Source organism: Tyto alba, unplaced genomic scaffold (genome assembly GCF_018691265.1).
Source record: "Tyto alba isolate M040663 unplaced genomic scaffold, T.alba_DEE_v4.0 Super-Scaffold_12, whole genome shotgun sequence".
Taxonomy (NCBI): Eukaryota; Metazoa; Chordata; class Aves; order Strigiformes; family Tytonidae; genus Tyto; species Tyto alba.
In genome coordinates, this window is record NW_024881274.1 from 4,485,135 (window position 1) to 4,503,673 (window position 18,539).

The 18,539-nt window shown below is 59.5% G+C and overlaps 1 protein-coding gene across 1 annotated transcript; it reads right to left on the reverse strand.

Annotated features, from left to right (window-relative positions):
* Window positions 1-2,634: 2,634 nt before the first annotated feature.
* NGFR (nerve growth factor receptor) lies at window positions 2,635-17,724 on the reverse strand. The gene is made up of 6 exons (XM_042787521.1): window positions 17,600-17,724; window positions 13,669-13,810; window positions 8,818-9,177; window positions 6,891-7,134; window positions 5,951-6,111; window positions 2,635-5,833 (listed from the first exon to the last, which is right to left on the reverse strand). Exons 1-6 carry the CDS (start codon window positions 17,639-17,641, stop codon window positions 5,532-5,534), a joined length of 1,251 nt encoding a protein of 416 aa, XP_042643455.1. The 5' UTR covers window positions 17,642-17,724; the 3' UTR covers window positions 2,635-5,531.
* Window positions 17,725-18,539: the final 815 nt, after the last annotated feature.

Sequence of the window (18,539 nt, forward strand, 5' to 3'; positions counted from 1 at the left end):
ATATGTTTCCCCAAGCCTGCTCTATAGAGATATGGTGACGGATTAAACCAGCACCTTGCGATGCCTGCTCAGCCCCATCTCTTCCCAGTCTGGGCTGCGGGGCTGGAAAAGCCTGAGCCGAGGAGCTAAAAGCAGTTTAAAAAAAGGAAGGCTGCCACGCTGCTCTCTCAGGGACCGTTAGCCCCCACCTCGATCCCTCTGGCCTCTGAGCAGCCCCGGCGCTTGCACGGCACGAGGCAGCCTCAGGGCTGAGCCGTGCCCGGTGCTGGCACACTGCCATTGCCCCGGCGCTCCCGGCTTTGCTGCCGACCTGCTTTCCATTATTTGGGAATGTGGCTCTCGCCGGCATCTGGGAGGCAGATTTCACCTGGGGGGTGTGAAGGGGGGAGATGAGGCTGCTGATGCCGGCGCTGACCTGCGCGTCCCACGCAGGGCAGGGACCACGGGGCTGTTCGTAGGTCAGGGTTGTTTCTGGGGTCAGGGAACGAAGCATCTCCAAATCCCCCTTCCCTATGGCTGGCTGCACCCCAAAATCCATGCTAAATTGCTGGGGGAACTCGCAAGAACACTTGCTCGGCTTGCTTCTGGAGGCAGACAGATGGATGGGGAAGAAATATAGGTGAGATTAGTGTTTGTCAGCTGCAGCTGGGTGCCGTGAGCTGTTGTTTCACTTGCAAAGCCCTGCTGCTATTCTGGAAGCTCAGCTTTCTTTTCCCATCTTTGTCCCTCTGCAAAAGGAAGGTCCCAGCTCCCCCGTAAGGGCCAGGAGTCGAATCAGAAGCGTCTCGGTGCATTGTGGGGTTTTGATGTGTGGATTTGTTTTGGTTTTTTCTCTTTTTCTCCATGACTGGCGAGGTTACCTGAGACCTCACGCTGGGGATGAGGAGTGATTTAGCAAAGCAGTCGTTCTTGGCTGGGGCAGGCGTGTGGCTCCAGCACAGGTCTGTCCTAGTGCTCTGGTGGCTGTCCACCCCCCAGCCCCCCAGACTGGGGGAGCCCCTCAAGAGCTCCTTACAGCAGCTGCGAGATGAAGCCAGGGGCTGCTTTCTCCCTCCCCAGGCACCCATAAAGAACGGGAAGGAAGTTTTCCAGGGCCTTTTCCCCAGCCTTACTCACCAGCCGATGCAAACATCAGGCTCCTTTCCAGATCTTATTGTTCTTCCCCCCCCCCCACCTCCTGCACTAATCATAAATCAGGTTGCTCTCCCCAAGGACCATCTAATGCAGCTGATCCCACACATGAAGCTTCTTCCCTTCCTCTCCCCCCAGCACGGCTTCAGCCAGGGATACAGGGAGGATGACAGAAGGGGGAGAGGATGCTCATCCCCCCCTCCCGGGTTCTGCATGCTGGCTCCAGGCTCCTTTCCCAGGCATTGCAGGCAGGAACCCTTCAGCTCACGCTCGCAACCCAGCTCTGCTCCTCTTCACTCCAGCCTCTTTCCCAGGGGAGGATGGGGATTAAGAAGAAGCAGATTAAACCTAATGGATTGATTGCAATTATTTTCCCTTGTTTATTTGCAGTATCGTGTGGGAGCCTGAAAAAAGGAAAGGAAACACTCTTTATGTGTGTGTAGTCCTGGTCCTCATTACATTTCCTGCTAGAGAGCGACCCAGGCCAGCCAAAAATAAAACCAGCTACATTTGAGCATCCTATTTCAAGCTCTTATAAACTGAGATGTGCAAATACTTCTGTGTGCAAACCCACACGTGAAGCAACTCCAGCCCCGCGAGGTCCCAACTGCCCTCGCCCACGTGTCCCACGGTCACTGGGGACACGCACCCTCTTAGGAGCCATCGGAAGCATTTTGGGGCAAGAGCCAATCTCTTGTCTGGGGGGAAGTTTTACCCGTCACCATGCCTTGGGAATTTCCCCCTAATTTGGCTGCCCAAGGGCTGTGAGAATATTTAACACCAGAAGTGCACCCTGTATCCCTTTGCCTACCCAGAGTTGAGCTCTTCAAGTCCTTCCTGGACTTATTACAAAAACTTACCCCCCACCTAAATAAATCTCCCTGGGTCTGGGAGTTTTGTGTAGGACCTTGGGAGGCTGATCTGCATTTTAGGGTGCTGAGGGCAGCATTGGTAATGGCACTGGCATGCAGAGATAGGTGCCTTGTGCTCAAAGCAGCAAATGCTTCAAAATACATGGACTTTAACCTTTTAATGTCATTTTACAGCAGCTGAAGTAACTCGGAGGAGGAGGAAGTGACCCTCTTTTTTGCCTTTTTTTTTTTTTTTTTTTTTTTTTTCCCCCCCCCCCAACAGCAAAGGTCTCTCCTGGAGTGCTGTCCCAGGGAGTGGGGTGGGAGCGTGGTGGGCAGTGCTGGGGGGATGCTCGGGATGCTGCCCAGCACCCCAGTAAGCTGTTGTACAAAGCTGGATAAGTCGTGCAAAGCTCCTGACACCGCGTTCCTGGCTGAGGTCCGAGTCTCCTCTCGCAAGAAATCCTCCTCCACTAGATAAGATCAGGCTTTACATTCCTGCTGTTTATAAGGTTAAAATGGGAGGATGGGGAAGAAAGAAGGAAAAAAAAAAAAACCAAAACAACACCCTTGAAGGCTTTGAGGCAATCTTTCCTATCATGGATTCACAAACCTCAGTTCTTGGAGGGGGGAGGAAAAAACAAGCAGCACGCCAACGTAGTGATGCTCTTTATTGGCATCTGATGGATACACAAGGACAGCTACCCACCCGGCCGGCGCGGCGGCCCGCCACCCCCCGTGCATCACCCCCCCACCTCATGCTGCTCACACCCCACCCACAAACCCCCCAAACTCCTTCTACGACGGCTATTTCTTCACCGTAAAACTTCCTAATAAATCAGCACTGGTATTACAGAGGGGTGAGTGGAGAAACACGCGTTCTTTATACAACAGAAACATTAGAAAAGGACACAAAACGTACCGACGAGCACTAACTTTGGCTTGGTTTTCCCTCCCTGTTTTTTAATTTTATTTTTATTTATTTCCTGCAACCAGGGATTTGAGGCATCCCCTGGCTTTTCTTTGGATGCTGAGTTTGTCTCAGTTTCCTCAGCCCTGAGGAAATCTCTTTACTATGGCAATTGAAACCTGAGACCATGGCAATATTGTCCTGAAGAAAAGCAATTTCCAGCTGGCAAGGTATGGCCAGGTTGGCTTATCAGACTGAATCGGGCAGTTTGTTTTGCTTTTGATTTGGGCACTTTATTCCAGTTGCCCTTAGTTCATATTTGAGTCACTTCACCAAAAAAAGGGACCAATGGAAACAACCTGATGATAACCAACGTTTAAATTCATCCAGAAGCATCCCTGTGGATGGCTCGTCTGGCAGGAACCAGTGCCCCAGCTGGGGGGTTGCAAGCCAGAATCATCCGCTGCAAATGGAGTTGCAAATTTGGGGCAGTTTCCTTGGATTTTAGTGATAGGAGAGGTTCGGGACTCAGACGTAGGACTCGCAGCCCTGTCAGGGCCAAGTGTTTCTAACCAACAGGTCTGGCATGGGCGGCTGGCAGCCAAAGTGTCGCAGGGCTTGTTCCTCCAAAGGGATCTTTGCTCTTTTGCTGCACGAGGGCAGGAGGAGTTAAATATCCCATCCTGGAGATCCAGATTCAACATTTATCATCCAAAGCACGGGGAGCAAAATTCCCGAAAGCTTTTGAAGGACCTGGGTGCTTGAATCCTATTGACACAGGCTCCAATCCCCCAGAAAGCACTGAGATCTCCCTCCGGACACCCAGCAGCTCTGCTGGGAACAGCCAAATCCTTCCACGTTCCCAAGTTTCTCATGGACCTGCTGCAATGATTTTTGGGGTGTGCATGTTTCCCTGCCTCCCCACTGAGTCTTTAAGGCCAGAAACGAGGTGGGACCAAAGGTTTGGCTGCAAAATGAAGCTCGCCTTGCAGATGGAAAGGCTGTGAGGAAGAGCAGAAGGGTCAGGGCAGGCGCCGTCACCCCATGTCACACATAGAAACATCAAACAGTTAGTAAAACAACACTATACTATTTACAAATCTTGCTTATCTCCATAAGGAGGGGAGGAAAATCACCTTCTGCCTTCAGGAAAGAGTTTCTGGCTTAATCCAGAGGTGAAGGGGGAGTCTGTAGGCTCAGACGTACCCAGCACTGGTGCCACGCACCAGCTCGTCTTGCAGTCCTTCCTCTGCAAAAAAAACTTGTGATGCTCCAGGCGAGTGAGACATCAAAGCCATAGCTGAGCTGGGGACATCTCCCAGGACTGCGCTGGCTGCCCGGTGGCAGCTCGTGGGGGGAACGGGGTGCTCACCCACCCGGCAGTTGCTCTTCCGCGTCACCCATGGGTGAGCTGGCTGCTGGGCGGGGAGCTGATATGCCAAAAAAATGCATTTATATGCTCTGGAGGCGTAGAGGCGGTGAGTGATGTCCCATTCCCCCAGGCTGCGGGGGGGTCCTGGCAGAGGGAGGTGCTGGGGCCACCCAAGGGTATCCCGGGGAGGCAGTTGGTGCCCCGAGGGTGGGCAGCACCCGCTGCGTGCCCGGACGGAGGTGAAGGACTCGCAGGGGTGTTTCTGAGCCACCCTTCACAGTGCTGGAAGAGCCCTTACAAGCAGGGGGTCAGGACCACCAGCCCCGGCTGGGTGTGTAGGCGAGCAGGGACAGTGCAATCACGGCAGGGTGGCTTTGCTCCTGGGTCAGGGTTGGGGGGGGACACTGGGGGAAGGATGAACAGAGCCCTTTTGTCATGTCCCCGCTGTGGGCAGGCACTTTTTCAGCCCTTTAGACCTCCGGTGTCCTCCCGTGTAGCTCCAGTATGGCCAGGGGAGCCGGGCACTGGCAGGGAGGTTGTAGCACCCAGACGTCTGGCCCCCCAAATTCAGGTGGTCCCCACTGCTCCTCACTGAGGCCAAACGCTGGCAGCCCTGTGGAGCGTGCGCGGGGGCTGCGCCCCCAAAATTTCACAGTGTAGGTTGAACTGCTGGAAGCCAAGTCCTTTCCCCCAGCCCACCCCCCACGGCGCAGCCTGGCCATGGGACCAGCCCCCTCCCCAAATCCTGGTACAGAAGCTCTGATACTCTCTGTGTCCAGCCCAGCCCTGCCCTTTGCCTGTGTTTTTTGGGGAAAGCAGCTGGATTTAAGGGTGTTGAAGGGGAGCAGGAGATATTGGTGGGGTGGGCCAAGGAGGAAGAGCAAGAGGAAGAGGAGAAATGGAGCCCCAAGAAGGAAGGAGAAGGGCTGGAAGGGGAGAGAGGGCTGAGAGCGTGGTGCTCATTCCTGTGTCCGTCTGTCCAGCCTCACGGGGCTGTGGAGGATGCTCCAGCAGCAGAGAGGCTTTGGGTGTTGGGTGGGACTGAGCCCCACACCCAGCCCACTTACGGGCTGTCGGGGGGAGGCGGCATTGGGAGGGGGCGATACCGAAAACAGGAGCTCAGTGCATACAGGACTGTAAATTGAGGGGGCCCGGGGAGCCCCCACTTCCTTCCCACCCTCCCCTCCGGGGCTCTCAGTGCCGGGGAGGGGAGAGATAAGGGGGGGAAGGGGGAAGGGGACCCCACGGGGCTGCCCCGGGCCACCCTTCAGACAGGGGAGGTGGCGGTGGACTCGCTGTACAAGCTCTCGGCGATGTCCCCGCGCTGGATCTTGCGCAGGGCGGCGAGCAGGGCGTCGAGGGTGGCCGTCTCCTTGGAGGACCAGTCGGCCAGGAGAGCCCGGGCGGGCGATTCCTCCCGGGTGAAGGAGTCTATGAGGTCCTCTTTGTAGCCCAGCTCCTCGGCCAGCTGCCTCCACGTCTCCTCCACGGAACTGCCCAGCAGCTTCTCCACCTCCTCCTGCTTGCTGGGTGGCAGGTTGGTGTAGAGGTTCCCGTCTCCTTTGGGCGCTGGGAAGGACGAAGCGGCGTCAAGCCCATCCCTGGGGTGTCCTTGCCCATCCCTGGGGTGTCCTTGCCCATCCCTGGGGTGTCCTTGCCCACCCCGCAGCCCCCGGTTCACCCTACCTGGCCCCTGGGTGCTCTGGCTGGGCGGCTGCTGGTCGTGCAGGCTCTGGCTGTCCACTGAGATGCCGCTGTCACTGTGCAGCTTCTCCCCCTCCGGCGAAGGCGTCTGGTTCACCGGGCGGTTGTTGGCCCCTTGCTTGTTCTGTTTGCAGTTGTTCCACCTGCAGGGAGAGAAGCGGGGAGGTGACAACCGGCGGTGACATCCCCCCAGGCTGGGAGCAGGTTTGTTGCTTTGTCCCCCCCTTCCTTGGGACCACTTTTCTCAGGGAGAAGCATTTCTCCTGCGGCCTCAACCTCTCCAGGATGGCGACCAGATCGGTTTAAATCAGTGTTTACAGCTGCCGAGCGGGTGCTGAGCTCTGGATCTTTACGAGAGAACAGGGCAGGGCTCCGTTCTGTGCAGATCTGCTGCAAAAATGTGGCTGTGCTGATGGAGCACACGGGGGGTCCCGGGGTTGGCTGTGGGTTCCCCCCCTGCTTGTGGGAACCCCCCCCCCCCCGCCTTCCAGGGTGCCTCCAACCCAAAGGGGTGCCCAGGGAGCTGCCAAGCCAGCCCCAGCCTGCCCAGGGCAGGTACAAACCCAGCGCACCAAGGATGAGCCGCTGAGCAGGATCAGCCGTGACAGCCGCCCGTAGCGTGCCAGAACGAGCAGGGGCTGGGCTGGGAGGGGGTTGCAGTGAGGGCTCCCCCGCCCTGCACCCCCACCCTGCTGCCATCTCCCTCTTTCACCCCTCAGCTGCCTGATTTTTCATGCCTTTTTGGAAATCCACCCCCCTACTCACCCAGCCTGGTCCCCTCCCTCCCTTGTTGGTGACAGCTCTGCCTATGGGACCTCTGAGGTGGGGAGCGGGGGGGGGGGGACACACAGGATGGACACAGCCTGCTTCCCACTACCCAAACCCTTTGCCATGACCCCGTGGTGCTGCCGTGGTCCTCTACCTTTTGAAAGCAATGTAGGCCACCAGCCCCACCACCACGGCTGCCAGGATGGAGCAGTAGACGGGGATGAGGTTGTCGGCGGTGCCGCGGCTCACGACGGGCTGCGAGCTGCCCATGACGGTGGTGACGGTGTCGGCCAGGGTGCTGGGCATCACTTCGGTGTTGAAGGGGTCCCTGGTGATGGGCTCGGGGCTGTCAGAGCCTACCAAGGATGGCGTGTGTGTTGTCCAGCGAGGGTGGAGGTCTGCCAGGCAGGAGGAGAAAAGAAATTAGAATAATTAATCACGCAGCCGGCCATGCCTTATGACGGGCTGTGGTGGGTGAATTGGCGAAGGGACAATGATCTCTGCAGGGATCTTCTTCCAAGGGCTGTGGGGCTGGTGGAGGTGTCAGCTCTGCCCCATCCACGCTTCCCTTGCAAACCACCTCGTCCCCTGGCCCCAGACAGCACCAGCCTCCCCGGTCCCCAGGACAAGCTGAAGCTGTCCCCTGCCCTGAATGGCTGATGGTGGCCAGATCGTGGCTGGATGCGGACATGACTTTGAAAGCTTTTCTTTCCCAGCACGGGGTTTGATCGAGTTCTGCAGCTCTTCCCACCACACGCAAGCTGCAGATTGAGCCCTGGGCTCCCATCGCTGGTGCGGAAGCCCCAGGGAAGCAGCCCCAGCTGCCTCCCATCCACCGCACATCTGCACCACGGCCCGTGTAAGACAACCCAGCTGCCTCCGCAGCTCGCACGGAGCCGGGCTCATCCGCTGCCGGCACCACCAGAGCCTGGATTTGCCCCTTTCCTGGCCCCTGCCTGCAGCTGTGCACCCCACCAGCCTGGCCCCATTTGGGAGTGACCCCGTTCCTGCCGCACTCAGGCATGTCCCACGGAGCGAGTGGATACGTCTTGTCTTGCCCCAGGGAAACACCCTCACCTGCGGCTGCCTCATCCCCTCCCCCGGGTGCCGGCTGCCTCCCAAACACACACGCACACCCCCCGCACCCCTCTCCAGGGGCTTGTCCTGCACTTGCTGGCAGCGAGCCCTGCGGGGCCGTGTCACGTCCACCAGCCCGGTGAGGATGGAGCGGGTGCCACGGTGGGGAGCTGGCATCTCGCCCCGCCAGCCCTCCCAGCTGCGGGGCCCCGGGTGCACCCCGCTGCCCTTTCGGAGCGACGCATGGGTGTCCATCGCGGCCGTTTCCGGCGGGGCCCCGCTGCCAGCTAACAAAGCTGGCCCTGTGCTCCTTGACTTATGGCTCCATTTACTCGACCCTTTCAAGGGAGCCACGCTGGCTGCCCCCGCGCTGTGAATCAGCGGCGGCTGGGACAAAGCTCTTTTCTCCCCGGCCGGGCTCGGGGTAGGGAATCGCGCTGCTACCACCAAGGAGCAAGTGGAGCATCCCCAGCCGAAGCAGCCCTGCTGCTCCTTGGGGGGCTGCGCATGGCAGTGGGGTGGGGGCTGCTGCTGGTGAATGATGCTCTCCCCCTTCCCCTGGGCACCAAACCCTCCTGGGCTGTTCCCTGGCTCTTCAGAGCGGTTAATTCCCATCAGAAACCCATCAGCTGCCAAGATGCCTCCTGATGAAGGCTCAGGTGGCTGTGAGCACAGCATCCGAGACTGGTGAATCTCTCAGCTCCGCTCACTGTTCTTGGATACCAAAAGCCACCCGGCAGAATGCCCGCACCTGCAGCAGCATCCTGCTGGGACCTCAGCCAAGGGAGCCCCTGGGCAGAACCCTAAGGCCGAGCACTTGTAAGGGAGACGAGGGCTCAGGAAGCTGCATCCTGCAATGCCCAAGGGCTGGGGGACTCCACTGGACACCGAGGTCCCCTCCTCCAAACCTAGGGACATGCCCCTGCCTCCCCACTGCTGTGGTGCGAAGGGAAACTGAGGCAGGGAGCGCTACAGGAGACCCGGCGAACCCCCAGCAGCGTTACCTCTGCATTCGGCATCCGAGACGGCCGTGCACTCCTTCACCATCACCTCGTTCTCCTCGCAGGTGGTGCAGGGCAGGCAGGGGTCCACGAAGTTGGCTTCGCTGGAGAAGGTGCCCTCGGGACACTCCTCGCAGACCGTGTCCTGCGAGTCCTGGCAGGGGAACATGAGGCCGAAGCCCACCTCGCACACCCGGCACTCCTTGCAGCTCCCGCTCAGCTCGTCCTGGTAGTAGCCGTAGGCGCAGCGGCACACGGCGTCGTCCGACTCCACGCAGGGCGCGGACATGCTGTGCAGCCCCACGCACTGCGTGCAGGGCTTGCACGGCTCCGTGGCGCTCACCGTGTCCGAGTAGGTGACGCCTGGTAGGGGACAAAAGGCGAGGTGAGCAGCGTCCCAGCACCGCCTCCCTGTCCCCGTGGCCACTTTGCTCCCAGCACTGGCTTTGTCCCATCATCAAGTGACGCCAGACCATGGAGGTGAACTTGTGCAGCGGCCCCTGGGACCATCTCCCCTTTCACCATTTTCCCCCTCCTGCAGGCCAGAGGGAGAGAGGTGTCTCCCCTGCAGCCCCCCACCCCCAACACCACTGAGCATCCCCTCAGCCCACAGGCTCTGCTTCCCATTAACAGCTACCCCCTTTCCCAGCCTGGTAGGGATCCAGCCCTGGAGCTCCTGCAGTCTGGGCAAGGCTGGGTGCTGCCCTCAACATTCCCCTCGCAGCGCTCGGTGCCCGTGTCCCCAGGCAGGCAGCCCTGCTCCTGGCCGGAGCACCATCCCCATTTTTGACCTCTGGATGATCCCCGTGGGCATCCTCCAGCCATCACTGCTCTCCAGCACCCCAAATGCTTTCTCCTCCACATTCTGCCCAGGGAGGGGGGGTGTCCCTCGGGGCATCACCACCCTGCGCCCCTCTCCCCAGCCACGTGTCCTCAACATGGGGCGTGATGCAAAGACGAGGTTACAACACTAATTGCTGACTCTTCTCTGACCCTGGGGCTTCTTGCTCTCCGGTTTCATCCTGCAGGACTGACTCTGCCGGGGAAATCAATCCTCCTCCCGCAGCCCAGCAAGCTGACCCCACACTCCCTCCCTCCTCCTGCCCGCTCCCAAAGGTGTTTGAAGATATTTTTAGCCTGGGAAGACGGGTCAGCTCCCATCCTGGAGGGCACAGCTGCTGTCCCTGCGTTGGCTGCCTCCCACTGATCCCCCCAGAGCCCGCACTGCCGCAACGACCTGTCTTCCCTCGTCCAAAACGCTGGGGGAAAGTCCATCCTCCTTGATGGAAAAGGTGTTGAGGAGTTCAACCGCAATCTCTCCGCTAGCCCTGCTCCTCAGGAAGGCAATCCAGCCACGTGCTGATCTTTAATTACCTGCCTGTCCCCTGAGGATGATCGTGGGAGTTGGCAATTCCCACCCTCAGTGGCCTCCAGCCTCCCTGGGTGGCCAAGGAGAGATCGAGCCATGGTCACTCGGGGCAGAGCTGTTCTGGTGCTTAATTTTTGGCTGTTTTCAAGACAGAGGGGAAGGAAGAGCCCCGAGACCCTGGTGATGGGCAGAGTTACCATCACCTGCACAGGAGGAGCAGCATGGAGGTGCTGTCCCGGCCTCAGGGGCTGCTTTCCCACTGTGGCTCAGCTGCAGCAAACCCTGAGCAGCAACAGCCGGGACATTTCCACCCCAAAACATCTCCCCCTGCCCTGTGCCTGTGTCTGAGTGTCCTGCTCCTCTCTCAGGGCCAGTCTTGGACCCTCTTTGGAACTGCAGGATCCTGGGGATGAACCCGCTCCGCTGCTGCTGGCCCCGAGCTGCTGCCTTGGCTCGGTCCCGGGGTGGGCAAGCAGCCCCTGCCCCGCTGCTTGCCCCGCTGCCTAGCCGAGGGAGCAGAACCAGAGCAGCACCAGGTCGACCGCCATCATGCACGGCTCCCATTAACCTGGGCTCATCCTTTGCATTATTCTGAATTATTGATAGGCACCATTAGAGCGGGGAAGTGGCCAGGAAAGGCATACGGCTGAGTGGGCACATTTTCAGTGGCAGCAAGGTATCTGAGCTGAGCAATTATAGCTGAGATTCAAACAGGGCCCCCTCCCTCCCGCCCACAGCGATGGAGGCTGGCGAGGGGGATAAATAAATCATGAGGCAGCAATCAGGGGTGGCTGGCAAGGGGAGGGGAGAGAAGGAAAATTATAATAATAAAATAAAAAAAAAAAGCAAGTGGCCATTTGGGCTAGCGCAGGGACCGTCTCCTCCAGCCCCCCAACCTCACTGGCTTTGGCAAGGGTGGTGCTTTGGTTGTAGCAAATTTTTGCAAAACAATTTTGGCTGGTGAATGGGGAAGCCATCCAAAGCGGGAGCTCGGAGGCAGCCCGGGGCGGAGGTGGGGATCTCGGCGGCCCAGGGCTGTGCCCACATTCCTCCCGGCCACCCCACGCTTGGCAGGCAGGGCGCTTTGCCGGGACCGGGGCTGCCTGCGCCTGCCCAGCACCCACGGCAACACGATCCGGCACGAACCCAGGTCCAAAAGGACCTTTTCCCCATCCCAGCAAGAGCTGACGATGGGGTTTGTGGGTCTCCTTCTCTCCCCGCCTCAAAATCCCACTCCCAGCTCAGAGGAGAGCTGGGGGAGCATTTGCCCTTTTGCAGTACCTGCACCCGTAATCACCCCACGGTCCCCCCCACCCAGCAGCTCCCAGATGAGCTTCTGGGGATTAGTCCAAGCTGCTTTTAATGAAAGAATGAAAGGCTGCAGCTGGGGCAGGACTGGGGGTGTAAAGCAGGAAGGTTGGCAGTTTGTTTTGGGTTTTTTTTTATTTTTTTTTTTCTGGTTCTGACTCCTCAGTTTGTCTGTTCTTCCCCTCTTTGAGTCAGTGAGAGGGGAGTAAGGTTGTCCCCTTGGTGCTGCTTCTTATTATGGTGATATGGGCCTGATCCTGCCCTGGGGTGTGCACCACGCTGCTGTGCAGTTGGGTAAGTGAGGGGGATCCCGCATTGTAGCTATCGCCAAGCAAGGGGTGGCAGGGCTGTGAGCTGTTGGGATGCAGATGAAGGGGTGTGGGGGAAACTGAGGCATGGAGAGGGGGATGAGCAGCTGCCTGGAGGCTGGGAACACGTAGTCTTACTGGTTCATCACCAGTGAAGCTAAGCAGGACACAAAGAACTGCTCTTGGGCTTTGCTTTCAGCCTCTGGGTGTTGCTGGGAGGTCTTGGGGCTGCAGCAGTTGCTCCTGCCTGCTCTCATCTCCGCAGGGATGAAGGAAGGGTCCAGATCCTTTTGTCCAGGTACTTCCCAGCTCAGCTCCCTGACCTAGCAGAGCTGCTGCCTGATCTTAATCCCCCCTGAAAAAATGTAAATGCCTGACCTGGGGCAATGTGGGGCCGGGGTGCAAACCAGAGCAGTGGCATCTGCACCTGCACCCCTGTTGATGTAGGGACCTCACTGAGGTCACAGTCCTGGCCTCTCCATAACCTCCACAACCCATGCCCTCCAGGGAGGGTGAAAATTCCCTTTATCCCTTCAGTTCCCAAAAAGAAATCAGAGAGACAAGACATCCACCAGCCTGGAAGTGCAGGTAATAGGAAATGGGCTCACCCGAGCATCCTCAGGAATGCCAAGAGACCCTCTGGATTTACAGCTCTGCACACCCAGGAGCTGGGTCACACCCCGGCCAGGTTCCCTGCAGGAAAGGCTCACGGGGGGGGGGGTGTGTGTCAATGGCAGCTCGCAGCAAGTTGGGTCTGAACCCCTGAACCCGCTGCAGCCCAGGAGGGAGCGAGCCCACAGTGCCCGGCGGGATTATCCTGCTCAGCAGCCCCGAGGTAGCACCGGTGGGATTCAGCCCCCGCAGCCAAACGCAGGGAGGGTAAGTGCTGTTCATCGATTTTGCAGGAAAGTGGAGGTATTTTTAGCATTGCCCTGACACTGCTCTGTCCCCTGCTCCGTGCTGGTGCTGCTCTGTTTATACTGTTTCTCCCCCCCCCCCCCTCCCCGCTCTGGACTTTGCCTCCTCTTTGCTCCCCCACAGCCTTGCTCTGTTCCCTCCCCCTCTCTGATCACATCCCCGGAGCAATCGGAGCTTGGCTGGCACAGCTTTTCCTACAAATACTTGTCCTCAGGCCTTCAAAGGGTTTGCAGCAGTAAATTTGAAGGGCAGATTGCTTCTGCCTATCATGGCATTGTTTAAACAGTAATAGTTGGACCAGTTCATCTGTTAGCATTTAAGCCAGTCTCCAGCACACTTCTCTGACTGACATTTATGAAGCATTTGACACAGGCAATGTGCCTGGAGCTGTCCAGGAGAAAACTGTTCCACTCTCTCTTGAGGACCCATGATTTGGTTCTTCCCTCTCAAACTTGCTTTTATTTTTCAGTCTTTACAAGGTTCAAAAAAAAATACAGGTAGGTCATTGGGAGACATCCCCATGGCTGGATCAGGCTGATGTGCAGCCACTGTGGGGAGGGGGAATATTTTGGAGGCAAATGCTGGCCACAAGCCCTTCGCCAGGGAGCTATTGAGAGGAGAACAGTGCTGGAAGGGGGATATGAAAAGGTGCCGGGTACCAACAGGTCCCAAAACAAGGGATACTGCATCCCTGACTGGGGAAATGCTGGAAGTAACCCCGGTGCCAGCTCAGAGCCGGGTGGCCCGGAAAGGCTGCGTGCAGCGTGGAGCTGATCTGTGCAAAGGCAGCAAATAGCACAAATTGTACCCTGGCAACACCCCCAGGAGGTAAAGAGGATGCACCTGGGGAGACCCAAATACCTGCTAATGCCCACGGTCCACCCAAGCCTCTCCCCACGGACCCTGTGCCAGCCCCTTTGTGGTGTCCCGCGGAGGGGAGCGGGTACTCACTGTCCAGGCAGGGCTCGCAGACCGTCTGGTTGACCCCGCAGGGCTGCACCACCCCCTCTCCCAGGTTGCAGGCTTTGCAGCACTCCCCGCTTGTTGTGTACATCTTGGTGAAGCACTTGTCCTTGGAGCCCCAGGCGGGTCCCTGGGAGAGAAAACAAAGCTGGGAGGTGAGCCTTGCTATGGGACACCCCCCACACACCTGCAAGGGCAGGCGGAGAAATGCATCCCATCTAGGTAGGGTCCCACTCTGGGCTCGACATCCCATGTTGGGGCTAAAGGGGACTCATTAAATACAGATGTTGGGAGAAATTACTTTCCTGTGCAAAACTTGCTCATCAGGAAAGCCCCTGCCAAGTGCTGCTGCTGGAGGGAGGTCAGGAAAGCCCATGTATCCACAGTCCGGGCTGGTGGGTATTTTCGGGGGGAATGTGAGCTTTTCTGCAGGGTCACAGCACTGTTTGTTCTTGTCTCTCACCTGACCCATCTCCTCTAAGGATGCTTTGCCATCCTGACGGGCTCAGCCCTTCCCAGTCTGGGGAAAGGCCGGGCACTGCTGACAGGGAGACCTGCCTGCTGTGATGGGGGGTTTGGGGAGCTGGGACAGCACTCTTGCTGCACCCAGGGATCAGAAATCAGATCCCATGGTGGAAAATGAAGACTTCGAAGGGAGCACCGAGAGCTTCAGCAACATTACTGTCTAATGGAAGTAAGTGTATCTGCTTATAAAACCTGTCATCACATATGGAAGCAATAAACATGCCACGAGCAGTGGGGTCGGAGCCATCCCGCTCATGCACTTTGCAGCCTGGGGAGTGGGGTGCATCTGCAGGGTATCTGCTCCCCAAAACACCTCTTGGCCGGGGCCTTGGGGCGCAGGGAGCATCTCTGCTTGGGCACAGGGCTGCTGAGATGCTCACGGGGATTTGAGCTCTGCCAGGGCTCCTTTTGCTCCCTCTGCTCACAGGCAGGTGTCTTCTAGGGTTGGATCATCCCTCTGCCATCCCACTAAGCTTGAATTTTAGAGGGGGGGGAAGAAACTCCTCGAACGCTTGGAGGAGCTCCCCCTCCCCGTGCATCTGGATGCCTCGTCAGCCAGTTGGCCGCCTCCTTGCACAATGCGGCGTTATGAACTCGCTGTGCATCATCCGGCAGCATCCGGCCCGGCTGAGACAATGGAGCGCCAATTATAGGCATCTGAATGACAAAGTGCTCCAATTACCCTGCGCTTGAAAGCATGTGCTCTCCTCCCTGGCGCTGCTTCGCCAGCCCAGGCTGGCAGCCCACTCTGGCACTGGGCCCCAGCTGGGCAGGCAGGAGGGCTTGGTGTGGCGGGGGGGGGGGCGCTTCCCAGCACCCCCAAATGACAGCTGGGAAATGGGTTTGGGGGTGAGGAAGGGGCTTGTTTTGCAGTGGACTGGCTGCACGCCTCTCCCGGGGGGACAGATCCAGCTCGTGGGGCTTTGCAGCCAACCTGGCTGGAGCTCCCCCTGCTCCTCCAGCCCCTCGCAGCCCCTGGCTTGCAGCGCATCTCTCCTGCTCGGGCAGGGGTTTGTGTCCATCCCACCCCCCCCACCCCCCCCCCCCCCCGCTTCCACCTCCCCATGGCTGTGGCAGCAGGCGTGAGTGGGGCTGGGGGAGCAGCCGAACGTGCCTGGCTATAAATAGTGCTGGGAAGGCTGGGGCAGCGCAGCTGGGGCCGGCAGCGGCCAGCTCTCCCACGCCGCAGGCAGCTGCGAGCAGCTCCGGGTGCCCGCGGGGATGGGACCCGGCTGTGCCGCTTCCTCTGAGCGACACCCTGGACCCCCAGCCCCTGACCCCAGAGACCTTCCCCCTCTGCCCACATGTCCCCTTCCCATAGGGCTGCCAGGAGCGGTCGATGCCTCCCCCTTGCCAGGTCCCATCGTGCCCCCCCTCCGTGCTCCTAAATGTTGTAGAAAATGCAACTTCCAGTTCCAGGTGCTGCACGCCCGCTGCTCTGCCTGCATTTCCCTTTCAGTCCTGCGTCTTGAGCACCAAAACCCCCATAAAGATTAGCAAACTTATAAGAGGGGCACATGGTCTGCATTAGCCCGCTGAAATGTGCATGTTATTAACACAACTCCTGTTGACAAAGCCACAGGTATTAACACCATAAAGCATTTTGACAGCTGGACCAAGGAGGGGGGGCACGGACAGAGGGTGCGAGCAACACCTCTGTAAGCTTTTAATTGCTTTTTGAGTCGTGTCAGTGGGTTTTTGTGTCTTAGCAGGCACCACCGGTTGAGGAGATGGCCTCGGAGGAAGCTAGTTGAAACGGGAGTTTGGCGCTGCACCATTAGCTCCAGAGCCCTGGCACAGAAAATTGCTTCACACCGGAGCAGGGGAGGGAGGGGATGCTACAGCTGGAGATGGGCCCAGCGGCAAGCCTGGATCCGAACCACCCGTGAACTTGACAGATGGGCTTTGCCTTTCTTGGCGAAGCACCCTGTCTAGGAAAGGCCAAACCCCTGGCTCTGAGCAATCCCTAAACTTTGGGCAGGACAGAAAGCCACGTCTGAGGTCTGCGGGTCCGGCCAACCCTCAGCAAGGCAGGAGCGGGAGGGCTCTGCCTCTCCCCCCGCGGAGCTCCCGGCTGAGCAGCACAGGTAAAGAGCAACAAACCCGGGGTGCCCGGGCTTTGGGGTGACCCTGGGGCTGCGGCCACAGCTGTGGGGGCACATCTGAACCTGCCTGGGTGAGGGCTCAGCAGAACAGCCAGGCTCCCCCCCGTACACAACCCCCAGCCCCCCCCGGCTCAGCAGGTGTAATCTTGGGGGGGGCAGATCCAGCCCCAAGGCAGCGGGTGCCCCGGCTGGCAATGGCTGGGCTCAGCCCTGACCCGGGGAGGTGGCTGCAGCGATTCAGGGGACACCAAAGCCCAGCCCTGCTGTGGGTGGGTGATTCCCTGGGGTGAAATAATTTGAATTCATATGGCTGGGACAGCTCTTGCCTTTCCTGCCACCCGCCTGCCACCGCAAGCATCCCCGGGGAGCTTGGCCAGCCCGGTCCCGTGCCTGCTCCCATGGGTGTATGGGGGAAGGAGACCCTCTGGCACAGAGCTGCAAACACCACTCTCCTCCTCAGTCTCTGCACGAAACCGCTAAAGCACCGGCTTTAATATCCCGCCCGAAAGGTGTCCTGCTGCCTCACGCAACCTCTGGGACCCCCGTCAAATCCTCCCCCAGCAAAAGCCCTGGTTCTGCCCCAGGCAGGTGGGTTCATCCCCGTGTGCCCACCCGGCTGTCCTGGTGTTTCCCCCTCCCCTGGCCCCCCCATGCCCTGAAGTTTTGTCTCTGGCACACACTGAGGCTGTGCCTGGCCCGGGGGCTCAGGGTGGTGGGGAGAGGGTCTCATCCTTCACTCTGGGCAGCGAGTTTGGAGCTGGGAATGTGTAAAGGAGATTCCGGGGATGTGGGATGGCAGGAGATGAAGGCACTGGGGTGTGGGTGACTTCTTCCCCCCTGCCCCCCTCCCCTCTGCTGACTGAGGGCTCTGTCATCCTTTTTTCCTGGGAAAAAGGGATGACAGAGCTCGGTGCAGCGGGATCAGGGGCTGCACAAGCCATCCCTGGGGAGGGTCCCCCCTCCCCACCCACCTCCCTGGGCCCCCTCCCTCCGCAGCCAGAAGTGCTCTGCCTGGCACCCCCCCCCCCGGACGCCCCGCCCGGCTCCCCCCTCATCCAGCCCTGCTGCCCGGTGCCTCGGGGACCCCCAGGACCTCCCACCCCATCCCCTCAGAGCTCTCCATCCCGGTACACGTGGGACGCTCCCCGGGGGTCTGCCAGCCCGGGACCGCCCCCCCCCGGGACCCTCCAAACACCCCTGCGTGATGCCTCCGGGACCCTCCATCCCACCCCCGCCTGGTGCCTCCGGGGACCCTCCGTGCTCCCCCCCCGCTGACCCCCCGCACTCACCGCCGGGAGCAGCAGCAGCAGCAGCGGCAGGAGCCCGGCCATGGTGCGCGGGGGCGGCGGGGCCGGTCACCCCCCCCCGAGAGCCGGTGCGCGGCCGGGCTGCCCTCCCTCTGCCGCCCGCCGCCTCGGCGGCAGCCAGAAAAGGGCTGCAAGTCCCTCCTCCTCCTCCTCCTCCTCCTCTCCGCCCCCGGAGCATCACGGCGAGCGGCCGAGCCAGCACCCTCCTCCGCCGGCACACAAAGCCCGGGCCCCCCCCCCCCCGCCCTCCCACAAAGCGCTTTTGGGGTGCGCTGGGCGTCTGTCCAGCCAGCTCTCTCCAGCCCCTCAATTATTCACGCCCATCCCTCAATCTCCATGCACCCTCCTCTGCTGTCTGTCCATCCCCTCAAATGCCCGTCCGTCTGTCTGTCCCCACACACCTCGCTCCGTGGTCCCTGGGGTGGGTTTGTTAAAGAGATTGTGGCTCCGGGCAGGGCAGTGGCCACGGCTGGGATGGGGTGACCAGACCTCCTCTGGCCACGAGAGACGAGGGACAACATCCCACGGGTGCCTGGGCTGGTGACACCCCCAGGCCCCAGGGTCTGACACTGCTGTCCGAGTGACATGGAGAAGCCCCCAGTGGGGAGCACATGGGTGATGCTCTGGTGTCTGAAGCTGCTTACTCCTCTTTGTAAACCAACTCTTGGCAGTTTAAAAAAAAAAAAACAAACACCAGATTGATGTCTTTTGGTTCCTGAAAAGCTCTCTGCGTGCTGCTCTCCTCAGCCCGGGCACCTCCAGCCTGTCGCTGGGTGACTGCCTGGTGTCCTGCCCAGCCCAGACCCCACGGTGATGGAAGTTGGAAATGTCACAGCTTGTCCCTTATCCTGGCAAGCCCCCTGTCTTGGTGTGTCAGCACCAGAATTGTTCTTTGTGGGGCTCACTGGAAAAATGAAGGGGG